The sequence below is a fragment of the Rhizophagus irregularis genome, chromosome 9, assembly GCF_026210795.1.
Source record: "Rhizophagus irregularis chromosome 9, complete sequence".
NCBI lineage: Eukaryota > Fungi > Glomeromycota > Glomeromycetes > Glomerales > Glomeraceae > Rhizophagus > Rhizophagus irregularis.
Window position 1 is genome coordinate 4,629,750 of NC_089437.1, and position 17,451 is coordinate 4,647,200.

The 17,451-nt window shown below is 27.7% G+C and overlaps 8 protein-coding genes across 9 annotated transcripts; 4 read left to right on the forward strand and 4 right to left on the reverse strand.

Moving 5' to 3' along the window:
* Positions 1-2,450: 2,450 nt before the first annotated feature.
* Positions 2,451-3,338, forward strand: OCT59_030070 (uncharacterized protein; the record flags this gene model as incomplete). The annotated part of the gene is made up of 1 exon (XM_025322556.2): positions 2,451-3,338. One exon carries the CDS (start codon positions 2,451-2,453, stop codon positions 3,165-3,167), a length of 717 nt encoding a protein of 238 aa, XP_025166018.1. The 3' UTR covers positions 3,168-3,338.
* Positions 3,339-3,602: 264 nt separating this feature from the next.
* OCT59_030071 (uncharacterized protein) lies at positions 3,603-4,331 on the forward strand (the record flags this gene model as incomplete). The annotated part of the gene is made up of 1 exon (XM_025322555.2): positions 3,603-4,331. The coding sequence occupies one exon, from the start codon at positions 3,603-3,605 to the stop codon at positions 4,329-4,331; it is 729 nt and encodes a 242-aa protein (XP_025166017.1).
* A 1,714-nt stretch (positions 4,332-6,045) lies between these two features.
* Positions 6,046-7,596, forward strand: OCT59_030072 (Guanine nucleotide-binding protein alpha-2 subunit; the record flags this gene model as incomplete). The annotated part of the gene is made up of 7 exons (XM_025322554.2): positions 6,046-6,166; positions 6,242-6,426; positions 6,516-6,673; positions 6,765-6,893; positions 6,971-7,254; positions 7,319-7,465; positions 7,556-7,596. The coding sequence occupies 7 exons, from the start codon at positions 6,046-6,048 to the stop codon at positions 7,594-7,596; spliced, it is 1,065 nt and encodes a 354-aa protein (XP_025166016.1).
* Positions 7,597-8,437: 841 nt separating this feature from the next.
* OCT59_030073 (uncharacterized protein) lies at positions 8,438-9,054 on the reverse strand (the record flags this gene model as incomplete). Its single annotated transcript, XM_066146422.1, has 4 exons — positions 8,438-8,560; positions 8,630-8,791; positions 8,886-8,949; positions 8,996-9,054. 4 exons carry the CDS (start codon positions 9,052-9,054, stop codon positions 8,438-8,440), a joined length of 408 nt encoding a protein of 135 aa, XP_065995068.1.
* Positions 9,055-9,717: 663 nt separating this feature from the next.
* Positions 9,718-12,096, forward strand: OCT59_030074 (uncharacterized protein; the record flags this gene model as incomplete). Its single annotated transcript, XM_025322553.2, has 8 exons — positions 9,718-9,874; positions 9,952-10,004; positions 10,074-10,317; positions 10,379-10,562; positions 10,635-10,862; positions 10,958-11,273; positions 11,343-11,734; positions 11,809-12,096. The coding sequence occupies 8 exons, from the start codon at positions 9,718-9,720 to the stop codon at positions 12,026-12,028; spliced, it is 1,794 nt and encodes a 597-aa protein (XP_025166015.1). The 3' UTR covers positions 12,029-12,096.
* On the reverse strand, positions 12,031-14,216 carry OCT59_030075 (uncharacterized protein). 2 transcript variants are annotated; one of them, XM_025322552.2, is made up of 9 exons: positions 13,990-14,216; positions 13,823-13,927; positions 13,597-13,743; positions 13,405-13,477; positions 13,258-13,333; positions 12,922-13,174; positions 12,706-12,833; positions 12,565-12,631; positions 12,031-12,492 (listed from the first exon to the last, which is right to left on the reverse strand). In XM_025322552.2, exons 1-9 carry the CDS (start codon positions 14,061-14,063, stop codon positions 12,237-12,239), a joined length of 1,179 nt encoding a protein of 392 aa, XP_025166014.1. In that variant the 5' UTR covers positions 14,064-14,216; the 3' UTR covers positions 12,031-12,236. The 2 variants fall into 2 exon arrangements, with proteins under 2 accessions (XP_025166014.1, XP_065995069.1); XM_066146423.1 differs by lacking the exon at positions 13,990-14,216 and having other exon boundaries at positions 13,823-13,961.
* Positions 14,217-15,231: 1,015 nt separating this feature from the next.
* Positions 15,232-16,148, reverse strand: OCT59_030076 (uncharacterized protein; the record flags this gene model as incomplete). Its single annotated transcript, XM_066146424.1, has 5 exons — positions 15,232-15,236; positions 15,431-15,472; positions 15,715-15,802; positions 16,035-16,072; positions 16,121-16,148. 5 exons carry the CDS (start codon positions 16,146-16,148, stop codon positions 15,232-15,234), a joined length of 201 nt encoding a protein of 66 aa, XP_065995070.1.
* Positions 16,149-16,174: 26 nt separating this feature from the next.
* Positions 16,175-16,746, reverse strand: OCT59_030077 (uncharacterized protein; the record flags this gene model as incomplete). The annotated part of the gene is made up of 3 exons (XM_066146425.1): positions 16,175-16,191; positions 16,266-16,291; positions 16,559-16,746. The coding sequence occupies 3 exons, from the start codon at positions 16,744-16,746 to the stop codon at positions 16,175-16,177; spliced, it is 231 nt and encodes a 76-aa protein (XP_065995071.1).
* Positions 16,747-17,451: the final 705 nt, after the last annotated feature.

Below are 17,451 nucleotides of genomic sequence, written 5' to 3' on the forward strand. Positions count from 1 at the left end.
TAAATTCTCTAATATAATAGGATATAAAATCTTTTTTTTAAATTAATTATCATATCATATACTTCAAGCTTAAATAATGTAATTATTAAATGAAAATAATCTTATGCAAATTGATTTCATTTTTTTATGCAATATCAGCCTTTTTATGCATTAATATTATTTTATCTGGAGAGAAATTGTATGTTATGATAAAACTGGAATATAATGAAGCAAAATCCAATTCCATTACAAGTATTCTCATTTCAATATCTTTTTTAGGTGAAAATATATGTATCAGAATATTTTTCTTTTTCTGTATTTTTGTATATTCTTGTATTAAATACCATATCATGTTTAAAAGTATAAGTGTTCAGAAGATTCATACCTTTATTCTATTTGTACAATAATATAAGTCAAATAAAGATATATAAGTTACTATGAAAGCAATTTTTCTGTAATTATTTATTTGATTTAAATTTACCAAAAGTTTCTGACAATACAGTATATCTATAATACAATAATTTGCTACTTTATGCATTTTTTTCGCAGTTGTAGATAAACTTATAAAGGGTGTTTTTTTGCTTCTGAATAAATTTTTTACATTTTATTATATAGTATGTTAATTTTAGCATCAAGTCCATACTTTTTTAAGAAAAATTTAAGCAAACTTTTCTTTTCAACTTTAGAATAAATATAACAGTTTTGAGACACATTTAAATATTAATGGAAAAGAAATACTCTTCCAAATTAATTTTAATCTCAATTGGACCTCCTATATATTATTTCACTTTCTCAACTTCCTAACTTGACCTCCATGTAGTCTTCTCTTTATTAGTATTCTTTTTCTTTTCTTTCTTTTTGAAATAATTTTCAAATTCACTTCTATCTTTTTATGAATTTTCACTTTAGAATTTCTTCCTTTATTTTAAACTTTCTAGTCATTCATTTTTATATTTATTCAAGTAGATTGAAATGATAGGCTCTTTCTATAATGAAATACCAATTATAGTCAGAATCATTAAATCCAATTTGAATGTTAGAAGCAAACACTTGATGATAGAAAGCAAATGCTTTTAGCAAATTTACCTGATTTCTGCATATACAGTAATTATAACCCATTATGGGTCTGGTACAGTTTTAAGATTAACAAGGCAGAATTGTTTTAATGGTTTTAAATTATCTTTTCAGTGTAATATCATACAAGACCTTGTTTTTTTATTCAAAAATTTCTGCAAATTCTTTCATTTGTGAGGCATATGTTTTTATATTCCATATAAAAACAAGAGTACGATTTTGTAAAAGACTGGTTGAAAATATTTTTAAAAAATGTAGAATGCATGTGGGTAAAGAGGATTAGTCCTTTTCTTGTACATGTATTCACCCAGCATTATGTGAGATGTAAGTATATAGTAGAATGTGACTATAATGAGAGTGACTATCATAGAAGATATTTTCCATAATATTAATATATAGTTTAGTACAAAAAATAAAAATTTTTTTTTTCTGAAAACTATGGTATTAATAATTAGTGGTAATTTTAAAACTGATTAAATAAAATATTGCTAAATCTTATTACAAGCAGTACTTAAAATAGAAATCCGGCCAAAGATTTGGAAAGAAAATATTTTATCGGATTTTTTCCGGAATCTACTAAAATTTACCAGATATATATGGAGTTAACTTAAAATTTTGCCGGACAAATATCTGGAACATAAAACTTTTTACCGGCGACTTTTTAAAAATTCCGGATTTTGCCGGAATTTTATCATCTATTTTAAGCCCGTAATTCTCACTACATAAATATTAAAAGGCAGATATTTTTAATTCTACTGATAAGATGACAATCATTAGCAGTGATATTTAATCAAATATTTAATCAAATATCAAAATATTACTACTGATATTTTAAAATTTTATAAGATTAATATAATTAATTACACATATCAAACAGTTATTTTATATATAAATTTACAAGAAAAAGAGATTTGTTTGTTAAAAAAGCTGTTTTTCAGATAAAAATGCAAAATTTTGATTTTTTGATTTTTTTACCTTATAGACCCAGGAAACTTTCTGATCCATCAATCTATCCTTGAGAACGACCTGGTTAAAACATAAAATTCTCTCTTGAGCAAAGATCTATTAGTTCGACCAAATTGCATTTCTTTTACATGATGTTATTAACTAATGAAATTCACAAGTTTCACAAATTAATTATTTTATAATCATGAAAAACCGTTTTTTTCGAACAAACTATTATTATAGCTTAAGAAGTTCTGTAAAATTGCATGTAAATTTTGCTATACAATACATATAGTTCGGTAAATAAAATAACAAAAGATTAATATGACATCATTTGAATGGTCACTGTGATACATTTATGGGTAAATATGGTAAATATGATATCATGAAAATAATCTAATATAAATAGTGACTGATTTTTTTTTTAATGGGGAAAACTATAAATTTCCAAAATGAATTATGGAACGATATCATCTATACCAACGAATTCTTCAAGAAGTACTGAATTGATGAATAGAGATAGGTCAAAATTCAGAAAGAAAATTGATGAAGTTAGAGAAAAGCTTGCAAGAAAGTTTGAATCTCGTCAAGCTCATTGGATAATACTTGGATTAGTAGCAGCAGATTTTATTTCCGTTTTTTCAGTAATAATTGTATCGTTTTTATGGCCAGAATTTGAAGAAAAAGAACATATTTTCTTTGAAGTTCTTGAATATATCGCATTTACAATAAATTTTATTTTCGTTATTGAAGTGATTTTAAAATTGTTCATTTTTGGAATTCGCTATTTCATAAAAGATCATCACTGGCAATTACATCTTTTTGATGCGGTTATCATAATAACAACATTTCTTTTAGACTTTTTCCTCAAAGGAAAACAAAGAGAAGTTGCAGGATTATTGATTTTGTTTCGTCTTTGGAGGTTAATTAAAGCTCTTAGTACCGTTGCTGTAGGAATAATTGAATATGATGAAGATAAAGTTGATAATTTAAAATCTCAAGTTAAACAATTAAAAGAAGAATTGAAAATTTTATTAACGGAAATTGATAAAATGGCGAAAGAGGAAAATTGGGATGAACAAAAAAGGGCTCGCGTGTTTAAAAGTCATCAAGTTTTTTTATTGAGTGAAGATATTGGAGATGACGTTAATGTTAATTTAGACGTTTAAATTAAAATATTTCTTTTCCGTATATTTTTTTTTCTTTTCTATTTGTATATTATAAATTAAGTTTCATGATTAAACCTATTGAATATTGGTAAAAAATTTGATGTTTTAGTGTGATCGGAATATTTGGCTTGATTATAAAAAATTTTTATGCTTAGCGCTGCTTGATTTCATTATATTCGATACCGTATTTAGTTAGCGACGAGTGTTCAGGATAAGAATTTTTCGCAGCAAAAAAATCTTAAACCAGAGCCGCGGCCCGCGATGAACGTATCAAATCAAAGTATACAGTATATATGATATCATATGATGAATCTTTGTTTAACTGATTTTGATGAGTATTTGACTCGATATGATTTAATAATCAAATTAATCAAGAAATGATACGAAAAAATTTTTTCATCTCCCTTTTCTAAAAAAAAAAGTTCATCTCAAAAAATGTTCACAAAACCAAACAAAAAAAATGTCCAGCAGTATGAAGATAATTATAAGAAAGCATTTTTTACCTTTTTTAAATTTTTAACTGGTGAAGCTAAAGTTGATGAAGCAAAAAGAAAGTTCATTCTTGAATGTTTTGAAAGATTTAAAGACGCTGAAGAATACGAGTCAACAAAGGATTTTGTCCTTGAAGTTTTTGAAGAAATTGGATTCGAACCTTTTCAAGAAAAGAATCAAATAGAAATGCTCAACAAAGAAAAAGAGACGGAGAAAGAAAGTACTATCATCGTCGCCGAATCTTCTGATATCAAGATCAATACCTCCTCGGAAATTTCCGTTCCAATGAAGATTGATCTCCAACAAATGTACTTACTTCAATTATTTCAACGTTCTTTAGCCCTTAATATTTCTATTGGAACCTCAAACAAACGCATCCTTGGATTCAAAATTCCATTCTTAAATGATTACGCATTCTTTGTTAAAACTTTATGTTTAGGTACGATGATGGTAAAATATAAGAGAGATGGAAAAAACAGTACTCCTGAAATTATTCAATTAGATAGATTTCCAATGGGGTGGAAGATTGACCATGAGAAAAAGCCCCTTGATGGTATCACAATCTTTGACTTTTATCAAAGCGATTTTAAAAAGAAAAGATATTTCATGGAAAAGAGGATCATGAAGGAGATCAAACCAATTTTATTTGGCACAAAAAAGGGTATTATTTAAGGAATAAATCAAAAAGGAAAGTTTAGACAGATATTAAACCATTTATAATCAATAAAATTTTTCTCCTTTCAATCATAAATATATTTTGCCTTATTGTCATTACTCATTAGATGACTCTCCATTATTCAGTTGCATATTATATAGGTAATAATGATGATAATCGCCAAGATAATCCTTAATAAATTTCATTGAATGGACGAATTTATTTTCATTCATATTCTCATGTGCGAAAATTAAGAAATAGGATAAATTTATAATTGGCGTCTATTGATTTCATTGATATCGAAACAGTTTAATTTACATAAACAAAACCAACCTTTTACCACAGATTATCTATTCAGATTAAATAAAAATACAAATATAGAGTACAGGTTCGGGTTCAACCGGTTTATCTACATCACAAAAGACACAAACAAAATCTGATATTTATGATTAAAATGATAAAAAAAACCACAAAATATTGGCGCAGTAAGAAAAGGTAAATTTGAGAAAATCATAAATTGGTCCGAAAACTGAAACATTAAGAAAAATGCCCCGAAATTCAACGAGTGATTTGTTAATCATCATCTTATTAAGAAGGTGTCAGCATCATTATATAAACTTTCATTATTACGTAATGTGTTAAAACAATTACATCATTATATATTTAAAATACCCTTAAAATTTAAGTTTTACCCGTCATGCCTGAATAAATCTGTAAATGAAAAAGTACCATGTGGAAATTTTGTGGGGCAAAAGAACATAAAACAAGGAGTGATATATTTTATATGTGCGTAATTTACTAACAAACAAATGATGTTTTTGTTATACAAAATTCGGTATTATAAAGTTTGATTGCTTTTGGTGTCAGTTTAATTAAACTAACTAACTAATTCTAACTAATTTAATAATGTTTAATGAATTTCTTTATTGAAAATTGATGGATTATCTTCTCTATAATTTGTTGATTTTTTCTCCATTTCCGATTCATTATTCTAAATAGTATTATCACGTTTTCGTGGTAAACCGAGATCATTATTAATAATCTTTTAATTTCGGATATTTAATTAAAAGATTTACTCATCCAAAGAAATTTATAATTTGTATTGTTGAGAACAAGTAATCTTGCGTGAAATTAATATGCCGCTTGAATTTCAACGTAAACGGAACTTCCATAAATAATTATTCTCAGACTAGGATTCAGGTTTCATTTTAATAAATAATTATCCCGTTATCTCTTTTTTTTTCGAAGTAACATTCGATTTTGTAACACAAGTCTACCGGTTTATAGGTGTAATCGTTAGTCATTATATAAACCACATATATTCTTAGTAAAAAAGAAAAAAAAAATATACTATATTTTTTTTCCCGTATTTATAAATTTTCCATTTTACGACGATATCCTTATCATCCATCAATTTTTTTTTCTTTCTTTTCCTTTCACTTAACGAACAAATTTCGCGTATTTTCTTTTTGTATTACCATCAAAGAATATAACAAAGAATTTTTTATTATTAACGAACCCTTTCAAAAAAAGTAACGAATAAAAATATATCCTTGTAATATATATATCCATTATCTGATATTTTCCTTATATATACTATATATATTAACCTTCAACCTTTACCCTTCCTCTTACCTTTTAAACACGTTTATTAAATATATAATAAATATTTATTACAGAATTTATTTTAGTCACATTATTCAAAATTGTAAAGTAACAAACACCGTAAAAATGGGAAATTGTATATTTCAACCAGCTGATACCACTTACGTTGCTTCAAATAAACGAATAAATAAAATTTTAAAAGAAGACGAAAAGAAATTAAAAACTGAAGTGAAGTTGCTTTTATTAGGTATCATTTAAAAAAAAATAAAATTATTTTTTATTGGTGAAAAAGTTTATTTAATTTTTTGTTTACTTTTTTTAGGTGCTGGAGAATCTGGTAAAAGTACAATTTTGAAACAAATGAAATTAATTCATGCAGCAGGTTTCAGTAGTGTAGAGAAAGAAACATATAGATCCATTGTATTCTTAAACATCGTCCAATCAATTCATTTGGTACTTGAAGCAATGGAATATTATAGAATTCCCCTTGGTGATGATAATAATAATGTAATTATATTTCCAAGGACACGAATTATTTTATCATATTTTTAATATTTTGATCAAGTATTTAACACATAGATTCTTATTACATGTAGCAATATATATCATTATTTAATGATCCACCGTGTATTTCTAAAGGTGAACCATTTCCTATTCATTATTTGATTCCATTGAAAAAATTATGGGCCGATACTGGTGTACAAAAATGTTATGAACGGGGTCACCGATACGCGTTACATGATAATATGAGTTAGTAAGTGTCTTGAAATTTTTAGATTCTTCAACTTTGTATATACTTATAATTTTTATTTATTTATTTATTTGTTTATTTATTCCCTTTTTAGTTTTTACGAATCATTAGATAGATTATTTTTACAAACCTATATTCCAACAGATCAAGATATTCTACGTTGTCGAATGAAAACAACAGGAATTGTAGAAACTTTATTCCATTTAGGTCCATTAACTTACAGGTAATAATCAGTCCTTGATAATTATGCCAATTTCGATTTTGAAATAATTAATCAATAATATTTTTTTTTTCTTATAGAATGTTTGATGTGGGTGGTCAACGTTCAGAACGAAAAAAATGGATTCATTGTTTTGAAGATGTTACAGCTGTATTATTCTTGGTAGCCATAAGTGGTTATGATCAATGTTTGGTGGAAGATAAAGATGCAAATCAAATGCAAGAAGCTTTAATGTTATTTGATTCAATATGTAATTCACAATGGTTTGTGAACACTTCAATGATTTTATTTTTAAATAAAATTGATATATTTCGAGAAAAAATCAAACAATCTCCTGTCAAGAAATATTTCCCTGATTATCAAGGTAAGACCGGATTAATTATATTTGTACTAGCGTATGATTAAAATCTAATGAATCGAAATTTTAGGGCTAAATGGAGATTTTAAACAAACAACATATTACTTCAAACGAAGATTTCAACGGTTGAATCGTAGTGATATAAAAGAAATTTACCCACATTTCACTAATGCAACAGATACAAATTTATTGCGACATATAATGGGTAGTATAACAGGTATGTTATAATTTAATCAAATTTAAAAAAGGAAATCATTTTATTTATTTTTTTTTTTATATGTTAACGTAAATATTTTATTATTTATAGATATCATATTAACACAAAATTTAAGGGATTTGGTGCTATAATTTAATGATTTTTACAGTAATATGAAATCACAATGGCTTACAAACCTGACCTTCTATATTGATGTTCTTAATTCTTATTTAGTAAAGGGTCATTGAAACAAAAATCCTTTTTTTTTTTTTAATAATTTAACAAAAATTAATAAGAGAAAAAGTAAAAGTAATAATGATTAATTGAAGATAATATTTCTTACTAATTTATAATATATTTTAAGAAAATTTATTTTATTTTTATTTTTATTGTATGTATTTTTTTTTAAAAAAAATTGTATTTTAATTTCTTCCTTTTTTTTTCTTTTTTTTTCTTTTTTTTTTAGAACCAGTCATAAATATTAACAGTTCACGGTGATCTGTAATGTATAATAGAAAAAACTTGGGTTGCTAGTCTAAATTATAATAAATTTTGTTCAAACTAATTTACGTTCTATAAATATTATTTATTATTAAAACTCAAATTCTAATAAAGCTTGTAATAGTTATTTCACGGAGAACCGTGGATATCATTGATTTTCAGCAGCCGTGATAATCAATGATATTTACGGCTTTCCGTGAATTTTCATTTTAAGCTCGAATATGGTTACGTCCCATGCAACCTGGGTTTGGATTCATTTGACACTAACTATTTCGGAATAATCTCTAAAAAACCATGACACACAAGTAAAGACACGACCATAGAAATCCAGAAAAGTAATCTGCCCCTTGAACCTAATTTTTTTAATTTCCACTATACCTAAAACTCATATAGTTTTCTTGAGGTTCACTGGTTCACTTTGAAGCTCAAGACTAGCAACACGAAAACAATCCAATCATTTCTTTACCAGTTAACACTTTACACAGGGAGGAATCAGAGTCTGATTTTTACGTTTTCTTGATCATCTCGATCGTCAGGGAATACATAATAGGTTTCTTCGGGGTACCGGTACCATCTGTCCATGTAGAGTCCTGGGTACCAATTCGAAACAGTTTCCTAAAGCATGGTTGCAGTTGTCGAATTCTCTCATAATTGGAACATTTAAAAATACATTTAATAACTAACCACGGAGTGGGTCCATGCTATTAAGTTCTCCTTCATACACAATGCTAATTCTGCCTGTATTGGTGTGATGGATCGAACAAGTTTCAGTATCCAGCATTGTCTCCACTCTTGCTGCTTGTTTGTTGGTTTCGTAAGGGTCACTATGACACTATCCTCTGGTATCTATTATTAAGATAAAAATCAATTTCCTGCAATTAAAACTAAATTTTCCGAACAACTTTTTAATTTCCGCGTAAAAAACGAAAAAATATAATACCTGTAATGAATTACAAAGTCCATAACGAGAATTTTCTGCTGGATGTTTTAGTTCTTGTAGATAACTACACAAACTTTAAAGAGATACTAATTAATAAGCTAGTGGCGTACTTGAGAACTATTTCATGTCTTCGGGAATGATTCCATATATAAGAAAGTAGAGATAACATCGTGATGATCGTCATGCTTTTATCCGGTATCCGAATCGAAACTAATATCAAAGTTGATTTAAATTATTAAATATTTAAAATAATAAATATGACTATTGGATTTTCGTGGGTTTCAGTTAAGTACCCAATTAATTATTTAATCGAAATAAAATATGTTGTAATGTACAAGTTCTGGTTATATAATGAACTTATAGCATTGATTTCGAATTAAATCTAAAAGGTCAGAAATCACTTGATTTGCTAGTTTTCATAAATTCTTTGTATCATTATCAATTTTTTACATTAAGGAATTTATTTAAAAATGATTATTTTAACCTATTTTAAAATGGTGTAAATACGTATGTAGTTAGCCATAAAATGTCATGATTACAAAACAGTATGTTTCTTTAGCTTCATGTTGCACAGTTAATTTGTTTGTTCATTGTAAACTTTTTAAAGTTCATTCTTTTTAATATGAATAGAATAGAAAAAGGAAAACGAAAACTATATTTCACTAATAAGAAAGTTCTAACGGCTTAATCATTTATCCGATTCTACAAATGTAATGATAATCAAAAAAAAAAAAAAATTTTTTTATCTAATTGATTTATATTTAATTTAAGAACACGAAATTTTTATTAATTTTTATTATCTTTATCAAAATTAATTAAAAATAAAAAAAAAATGTTTGAATTCATTGAATTAACAACAAAATCATTATTAGAATTGAATTTAACTCAAGTTTTAATTGGTATATTAACAATTATCATATCAATCTTAATTTTAAAATTTTTATTATTCAAAGATAAAATTGTGAAATTCGTCGTTGAAGCTCCTATCGGTAAGAAAAAAAAAATTAATCAAATGTTGGGATAAAATATTTTATTTTAATTGTTATTTTTTCTTCTTTTTTTTTAGAGGCTAAACCTGGTTGGAACGATGGTAAAATTTTGGAGAAACCTTGCTTAAGGGTAACATATCATTTCATCGAATTGTTTGATAAATTTTAAATTTAATCGCTTTAACCATTTCTGCTGTAGGATGTTTCAAATCCTGGTTATATCACGTGTTATGATCCAGCGACAGGACAATTTTTAGCCACAATTCCAGCTCACACTGATGATGATGTTAAAGAAGCATTAAAGAAAGCTCGAAATGCACAACAGAAATGGGTTAAAACAACATTTGCTGAAAGAAAAAGGGTACTTAATAGTCTATTGAATTTCATTATAAATAATCAAGAAGAGATTTGTTGGGTTTCTAGTAGAGATACAGGAAAAACGCGTATGTATTTACCTTTTTTTTTTGAAATTTTAATTCAATATTAATATAATTTTTTATGTAGTTGTTGATGGAAAATTTGGAGAAATTTTATCAACATGTGAAAAAATACGATGGATCATAAAACGTGGAGAAAAAGCATTAGCTACCGAATATCGAGAAGCTAGTCCAGTTATGCCATATAAATTGGCTAAAATTGAATATCATCCTCTTGGTGTTGTAGCAGCTTTAGTATCTTGGAATTATCCGTAAGTATAAAATATTTTTTTTTATGTTTTAGATTATTTCTTGTTCAACTTATGTGACAATTTATTATTTAGATTCCATAATACATTTATTCCTATAATATCATCATTATTTATTGGAAATGGAATTTTGATTAAAGCATCAGAACAAGTAGCATGGTCAATGCAATATTATAATAAAATCATTAAAACTTGTTTAATAGAATGTGGACATGATCCTGATATTGTTCAGTTCTTGTGTGGATTTCCTGATTGTGGTGAAGCTATTGTAAGAAGTGGAGTTGATGGAATAACTTTTATCGGGTAAACTTTAAACGCGATTAAAACAAAAAAAAAACGGAATAAGAAATAAATAAATAAATATATATTTTTTTAACTTCTCATATTATTATTTTTAGATCAAGTTCAGTCGGTAAACAAGTAATGAAAGCTGCATCGGATAATTTAACACCTTGCATTTTAGAATTGGGCGGAAAAGATTGTGCTATTATAAGACATGATGCAAATTTGTCTCATGCACTTCCAATTATTATGCGTGGCACTTTCCAAAACGCTGGTCAAAATTGTGTTGGGTTAGAACGTATTCTAGTTCATGAATCATTATATAATGAATTTGTAGATAGGGTTACAGATCAAATTAAAAAAATGAAAGTTGGAAGTGTTTTGAATGATGATATTGTTGTGGATGTTGGTGCAATGACTATGAGTGGTCAGGTTTGTAAGCTGACTATATAATAATAATGTGACATGATTTTGTATTATTAAAAATCAACTTAATTGTAGGGAGAACGCCTTCAAAATTTAATTCAAGCTTCCGTATCAGAAGGAGCAAAACTAATTTTAGGAGGACGCCCATATATTCATCCAAAATATCCAACAGCGCAATATTTTGAGCCTACTTTATTAATTGATGTAACTCCACAAATGACAATTTTAAAACAAGAATTATTTGCACCTATAATGGTAGTGATGAAATTTTCAACGGATGAAGAAGCAATTGAAATATGTAATAAATCGCTTTATGGATTAGGTAATTCTGTATTTTCGGGAGATCAAAGTAAAGGTGATTGGATGTCTAAAAGATTAAGATGTGGTATGGTAAATGTAAATGATTTTGGTGCTACTTATCTCAATAATTTACCATTTGGTGGAGTCGGAATTTCTGGGTTTGGAAGGTAAATAATTTTAATTCAATTATTCAATTATAAAAATTAATTGATAGAATTCTAATTTTAATTTTTTTTATAAGATTTGGAGGTATAGAAGGACTCCGTTCATTGTGTTTAATGAAATCTGTTACAACAGATAGGATTCCGTTCTTTAAAACATCTATACCACGTGTATTAGATTATCCAATGCATTCTAATGGGTCATCATTTGTCTCTAATTTAGTAATACTACTTTATGATAATTCTTTAATAGACAAAATAAAAGCGATTACGGGCTTAATAAAAAATTCTTCAAGTTAATTAACAATTTACAAAATTTATTTGAAATTAAAAAATTAAAACTAAATAAAATATAATTTTTCAATCAATTATTATTAATTTTGAAAATTTATAGAAAAAATGAAATTCTTTACAAAATGAAACATATGTTACACATATAAAATTTTTGTTTATATATATATATATATTATTATTTTAATTTTTGAGTTAAAAATCTCCAATTCTAAAATTATTGAGCATAAATTCCGATCCAATTAGATTCTGATTCCATTCGTTCAATCACTGCTTCTTGCTTGGAAATAAAGATTTCATTTAAACGCTGAACGGGGACCGGGTCCAAAGAGTCTAAGGGCGGTGTTGAACTTTGAGGTTGGATCGGAGTCACCGGCGTAGTGGCAACGGGTGTTGCTGGAGCATAAGCGCTGTAACCTGATGTTGGTGTCATACCTCCGATGGAATTATATGGGCTTGTTTGTTGTGGACTACTACAAGACGAACAAAATATGTCAATCTCTTATGTTTAGGTAAAATTTTATTAATATGTGCAAAATTATTACCGATAAGCGCCGATAGTAGTCTTATCAGTTTGAGATCTACCCCAGGATAAACGTACTCTAGAATTGCCTATAACGTAAAATCCATTATTTTTTAAATAAGTTATGTTTTATGATAAAGGAATCTAAATTAATAACAAATACCAATTGGGTAATGTTGCATCTGATTAATTGCCATTTCGGCACTTTGTCTATGAACAAATTGCACAAAACCACAACCTTTACCAGGAGGTATTTTTACATAAGTAATCTCACCAAAACCTTGAAAATAACTACATATTAAATAATTTAGGATTGATTAATTAAATGAAATTATGATATTTAAATATTAAAAGGAAAATAAATAATCATAATATATACCTTCTTAATTCTTCTTCGCTATTAACGCCCGATAATCCGCCGACGAAAACTGTAGTGTTATTCGGATCGTTATATTGATTCAAGACAGTATTCTGTTGAGTAGGTTGTTGATAATAATTTCCTTGGATGCCGGCTTTGTTTTTTGGTGTCGCCGTGGAAATTCGCATTTGCCGATTACCACAAAATGCACCTTGCATTTCTACAAGAGCACGTTGTTGTTCAGATTCATCACCAAATCTAACAAAACCATATCCTACAATAAAAGAATAAAAAAAGAAAAAATTTTCAATTTCGATGATCCACTAAACTACATAAATTATTATTTTATTAACTTACCACGAGACATGCCAGTCATAGGATCAGTCATGATTTTAGCAGACTTGCAAGTGGTATACCTTTGTTGAAAAACAGACTATAAAAGAATAGAAAAATATTAGCTCATGTTAAAATAAAGGAAAATCACGATAAAGTTATTTAACTTACCACCAACATCCATTCAGTTACTTCAGGTCCTAAATCACCAACAAAAATCGAAAACTCGGGACCACGATCATCCCTATTACGAATTGAATATTAATAAAATTGAAGGAATATAAGACAATCAATAAGATCATAGTATCAATTAGACTAAATTTTTTTTTTTTTTTTTTTTTGTAAAATGATAAATTCATTTACTTTCTGTCAGTTAATCCACCTCCAGATGCCCAATTTAATTTAAATAATCGATTAGTACCGGGGATTGGCGTTCCATTTACTGTATTTAAAGCTTTGACCGCGGCCGCGTTACTCACGAAATCCACAAAGCAATATCCAGCATTTGCTCTATTAGAAAAGTTTAAGAGAATTTATAATTATAATGTATCAAAAAATGATTTTGAGATCTTTTTTTTTTAGTTCTTACCCTGTGAACTTATCCCTAATGAATTTTACATTTACATTTTCGCCAAGCTGATACCAAATCTGTCTTATGTAACTTTCGTCCATCCACGGTTCAAGCTCACCCATCCTAAATGACAAAAAGCTGTGAGCTTTCGTCTTTCAGAGAAAACCATTAAACTATACACTTACCATAGTGTAGTTTTGTTTTCTGCACCGCCTCCGTAAGGTGGCTGTTGTTGATATTGATCATATTGATAGGCCATTTTCGTAAGAAAGAAAGTATGAGAGGTTTTTTAAAAGAGTAAAAAGAAAGCTCGAAACACTTGAGTAGTTAATTGAAAGTGAAGGCACGTTAAAACCTCGTTATCCAAATCTGAGACCTTCACGAAAAAATGGTTTTTTTTTAACAAATTGAAAAAAAATCCGCATCTTAAAAAAACAATTTAACGTCATGAATCATAACACATCAGGTGCTATGTTTTTCTTGAACCCAATGCAGGTTAATAAAAGCAATGAATTTTTTGGTAAATTCTTCGCCACAACAATAACCATAATGGCAAAACTACTTACTGTACGTGTGGATGATCTGACCTGACCCATTTTTTTGGCCACTAAAAAGTGCAAGATATTCCTTAATTCTGGTCAATGAATCCGCGGCCAAAGACACCTCTCCAGAAAAGGATATATTACATGGGCTGTGTCCAATAAAACTTCACGCGTGTATTGTGGCGCAAATTCGGAATTGCATGTTTCATTCTAGTGTATTTTTGTAGTCGGGGTCCATGAGATCGATTTGATTCTAGTACATCAATCACACGCGAACACACAAATTTTAATATTCTTGTTTAGTCTTTCAAAAATGAAATATCGTGAAATGTCTTTCCCGCGATTTAGTCATGTGACTCATCAACCTCAAAATAACTATAGCACTGGTGAATTAATTAATTTGTTTTTTGTGCTCATTTTAATTTTCTTCAAATTCAATCATGCTGATTTCACAATTTCTCCAAACATAAAGGCTATTATTGAAAAGAGCAAAACGTGAAAAAAGTACAAATGGGCAAAATGTGAGACTTTTAAAAATTTTAAGTAAATGACAAATCTCTTGCATTCTGATACATCTCAGAAATGATGAGGACAGAAGTAAAAAAGAATGAAATTTTTTCATCCTATAATCAAACTAAAAAGAGTATAATTTTAAACTTACATTATAAAAGAAACTAAGATTTATATTTTAATCAATTTTTTATTTGGATTTTTTGTAAACATGGTCTACTTTATTTAACAGATAGCATTCTATAAATTGCAGCTACAACTAATCAGTATGAAATTAGCTCTTATTATACCTAATTTAGATATTTGTTTCGAAAAGAAACCCTCCTGATTGTAATATTCTGATTTCTTCACAAAGTAGTATAGTGTCCAGTATTCCTATTCTATAAATCAAATATAATTTATACTGGTTAATAAAGTGAAGTCAAAGATGAAAAAGAAAAATAATAATTATGATAAGCATCAGTAATAAAATGAAAAATTAACATCATAATGTATTTATAGATAATACATCAGAATTAGCATGGTAAATATACATCATAACGCTTTATAACATTAGTATATGTATAACGCCAACCTTGACTCTTTGAATGCTTTAAATAATTTCTCCAATTAAATCCTAAATTCCCATAAAAATAAGAATAACAAAAAATTAAAATCCCGTTCTCATTATTATGATATAAGATTAAATAAATAAGGTTATTTTTTGCGATCATATTAATTGATCCATCATTAATTTTATTATTTATTTTCAGAATTTGATAGTACATAAAAAGATATTGGATTATCATCTCGCGTTGATAATTATATAATGAACAATACTAATATGTTCTTTGAAGTAACTAAAAATTTACATCTCACCTAATAAATTAAACGTGGTAAACATCGAATGTTTCATACGAAGACAAAAAGATGTATCGTTAGGTACAATATGTACCATTATTTTAAACTATAGTAAGAGAGAGAGAGAGAGAGAGAGAGAGAAAATTAATAAATTTTGATCTGAAAAATTAGGATCAATAATTCATTTATTAAGTAAAGATCAGTAGCGTGTTGTTTGGCATACACTTCGTCGTATCCACATGAGAGATAACTCGGTCTGGGGCGACAACCTTACATCATTATATTTTTTGAAAGATGCGTGCGTACTTTGATGAAGTTTTGAAAAATTTTTTTCTTACCTTGGGTTCAAGGACGTTACCGAATAGGTATAACACCGCTTGGATAAAGTATTAATATGAAGTTTGCCTAATGCGCAATGTCGAACCTTCAAATATCAAGTGAAGAAGAATCATAGTATGCGCTTGACAAAAATAATCTCTCAGCAAGTTTTTGGTCCTAAGAGGCGTAAAAATATATATATTAATGAGTCAGAAAATAAGTTTTAAATAATCCTTTAGAATATAACTCACTTGTTTCCTTGGCAGTTTTACAGTCCCTTTATCCAAACCATAACTTAGAAATTTTATTTAGTCAACGAAACATATCCGGGATTTGACTTTTATACAGGATGCTTGTTGTATGTTATTTCCATTAACAACCCGTTTCATTTTTTTTTGGATTTTTTTTTACTTAAAAAAAAAGATCAGTAAAAAAAAGATCGAGGTCATCACCCAATTAAAATGCGTTGGTAAACGTCAATTGATTTGACCGACATTATGATTGAACTAACTTTCGCCATTAGTTAAATAATACTACGTCTAACTTTGGACCCGGTACTATTAAACGTTGCTCTACATTATTATTCAAAATATGACGAAATGTCTTTTTTTTTTTAGTATGATGCAAGTATGTAGCTTCCCTTGGTAACTCAAAGAAAACAAGAGTAATGAGATATTTTTTTTTACTTGACCAATAACGTATAAAATCACTCAAACCAAAATAATTCTTCATTAAATTATTTTATTAAATAATGTATGGCATTTTACTTATGCTATATTCAGCATAGTAATTTATTGAATAGATTATGATTGATGAGCTATTATGATATATTTCAATAATTTCCACATACAGTATTGCCGGTTAAAATCTTGATAGTATAGAACTTCTGGATTGATTGGATTATTGCTGCTTGCTGCATTTATGATTAATATTTTATATACTTTTTTTATTAACTATTTTAGAACCATTATCTCATATTACTTCAATGAAACCAGGTAATTCCTTGTAGTATATGACCAAACGATAGCATACTTATTGAACGCCCAATCAATAATACATATTTATTGATGTGCAATTTTGAGAGACTTGGAATATGACAGGTAACCTTCAAAGCTCATCCTGGGCTTAGCGATACAGACATGTGCTTTATGAACAAATGTTTATCATCAAGTGTGCGCAAATCCGCACAGGTAAATCTGATTAACATGTTATTTCTTACGCACATAAATTACATAATCTCATATTGCTTTTGCATACATATTTTTATCAAATACTGCACATAATAAATTATTGATAAAGGTTTCTTAGAAAAAAAGGTAAAGCATGAACAAAGGGAGAAATTGTTTACATTTAGGGTCAAACTTTACGAACGAATTCAAGTCATTTTATCTTTAATTTAATTCGTCCATTTATCAACATTTTAGGAATATTCGTAAA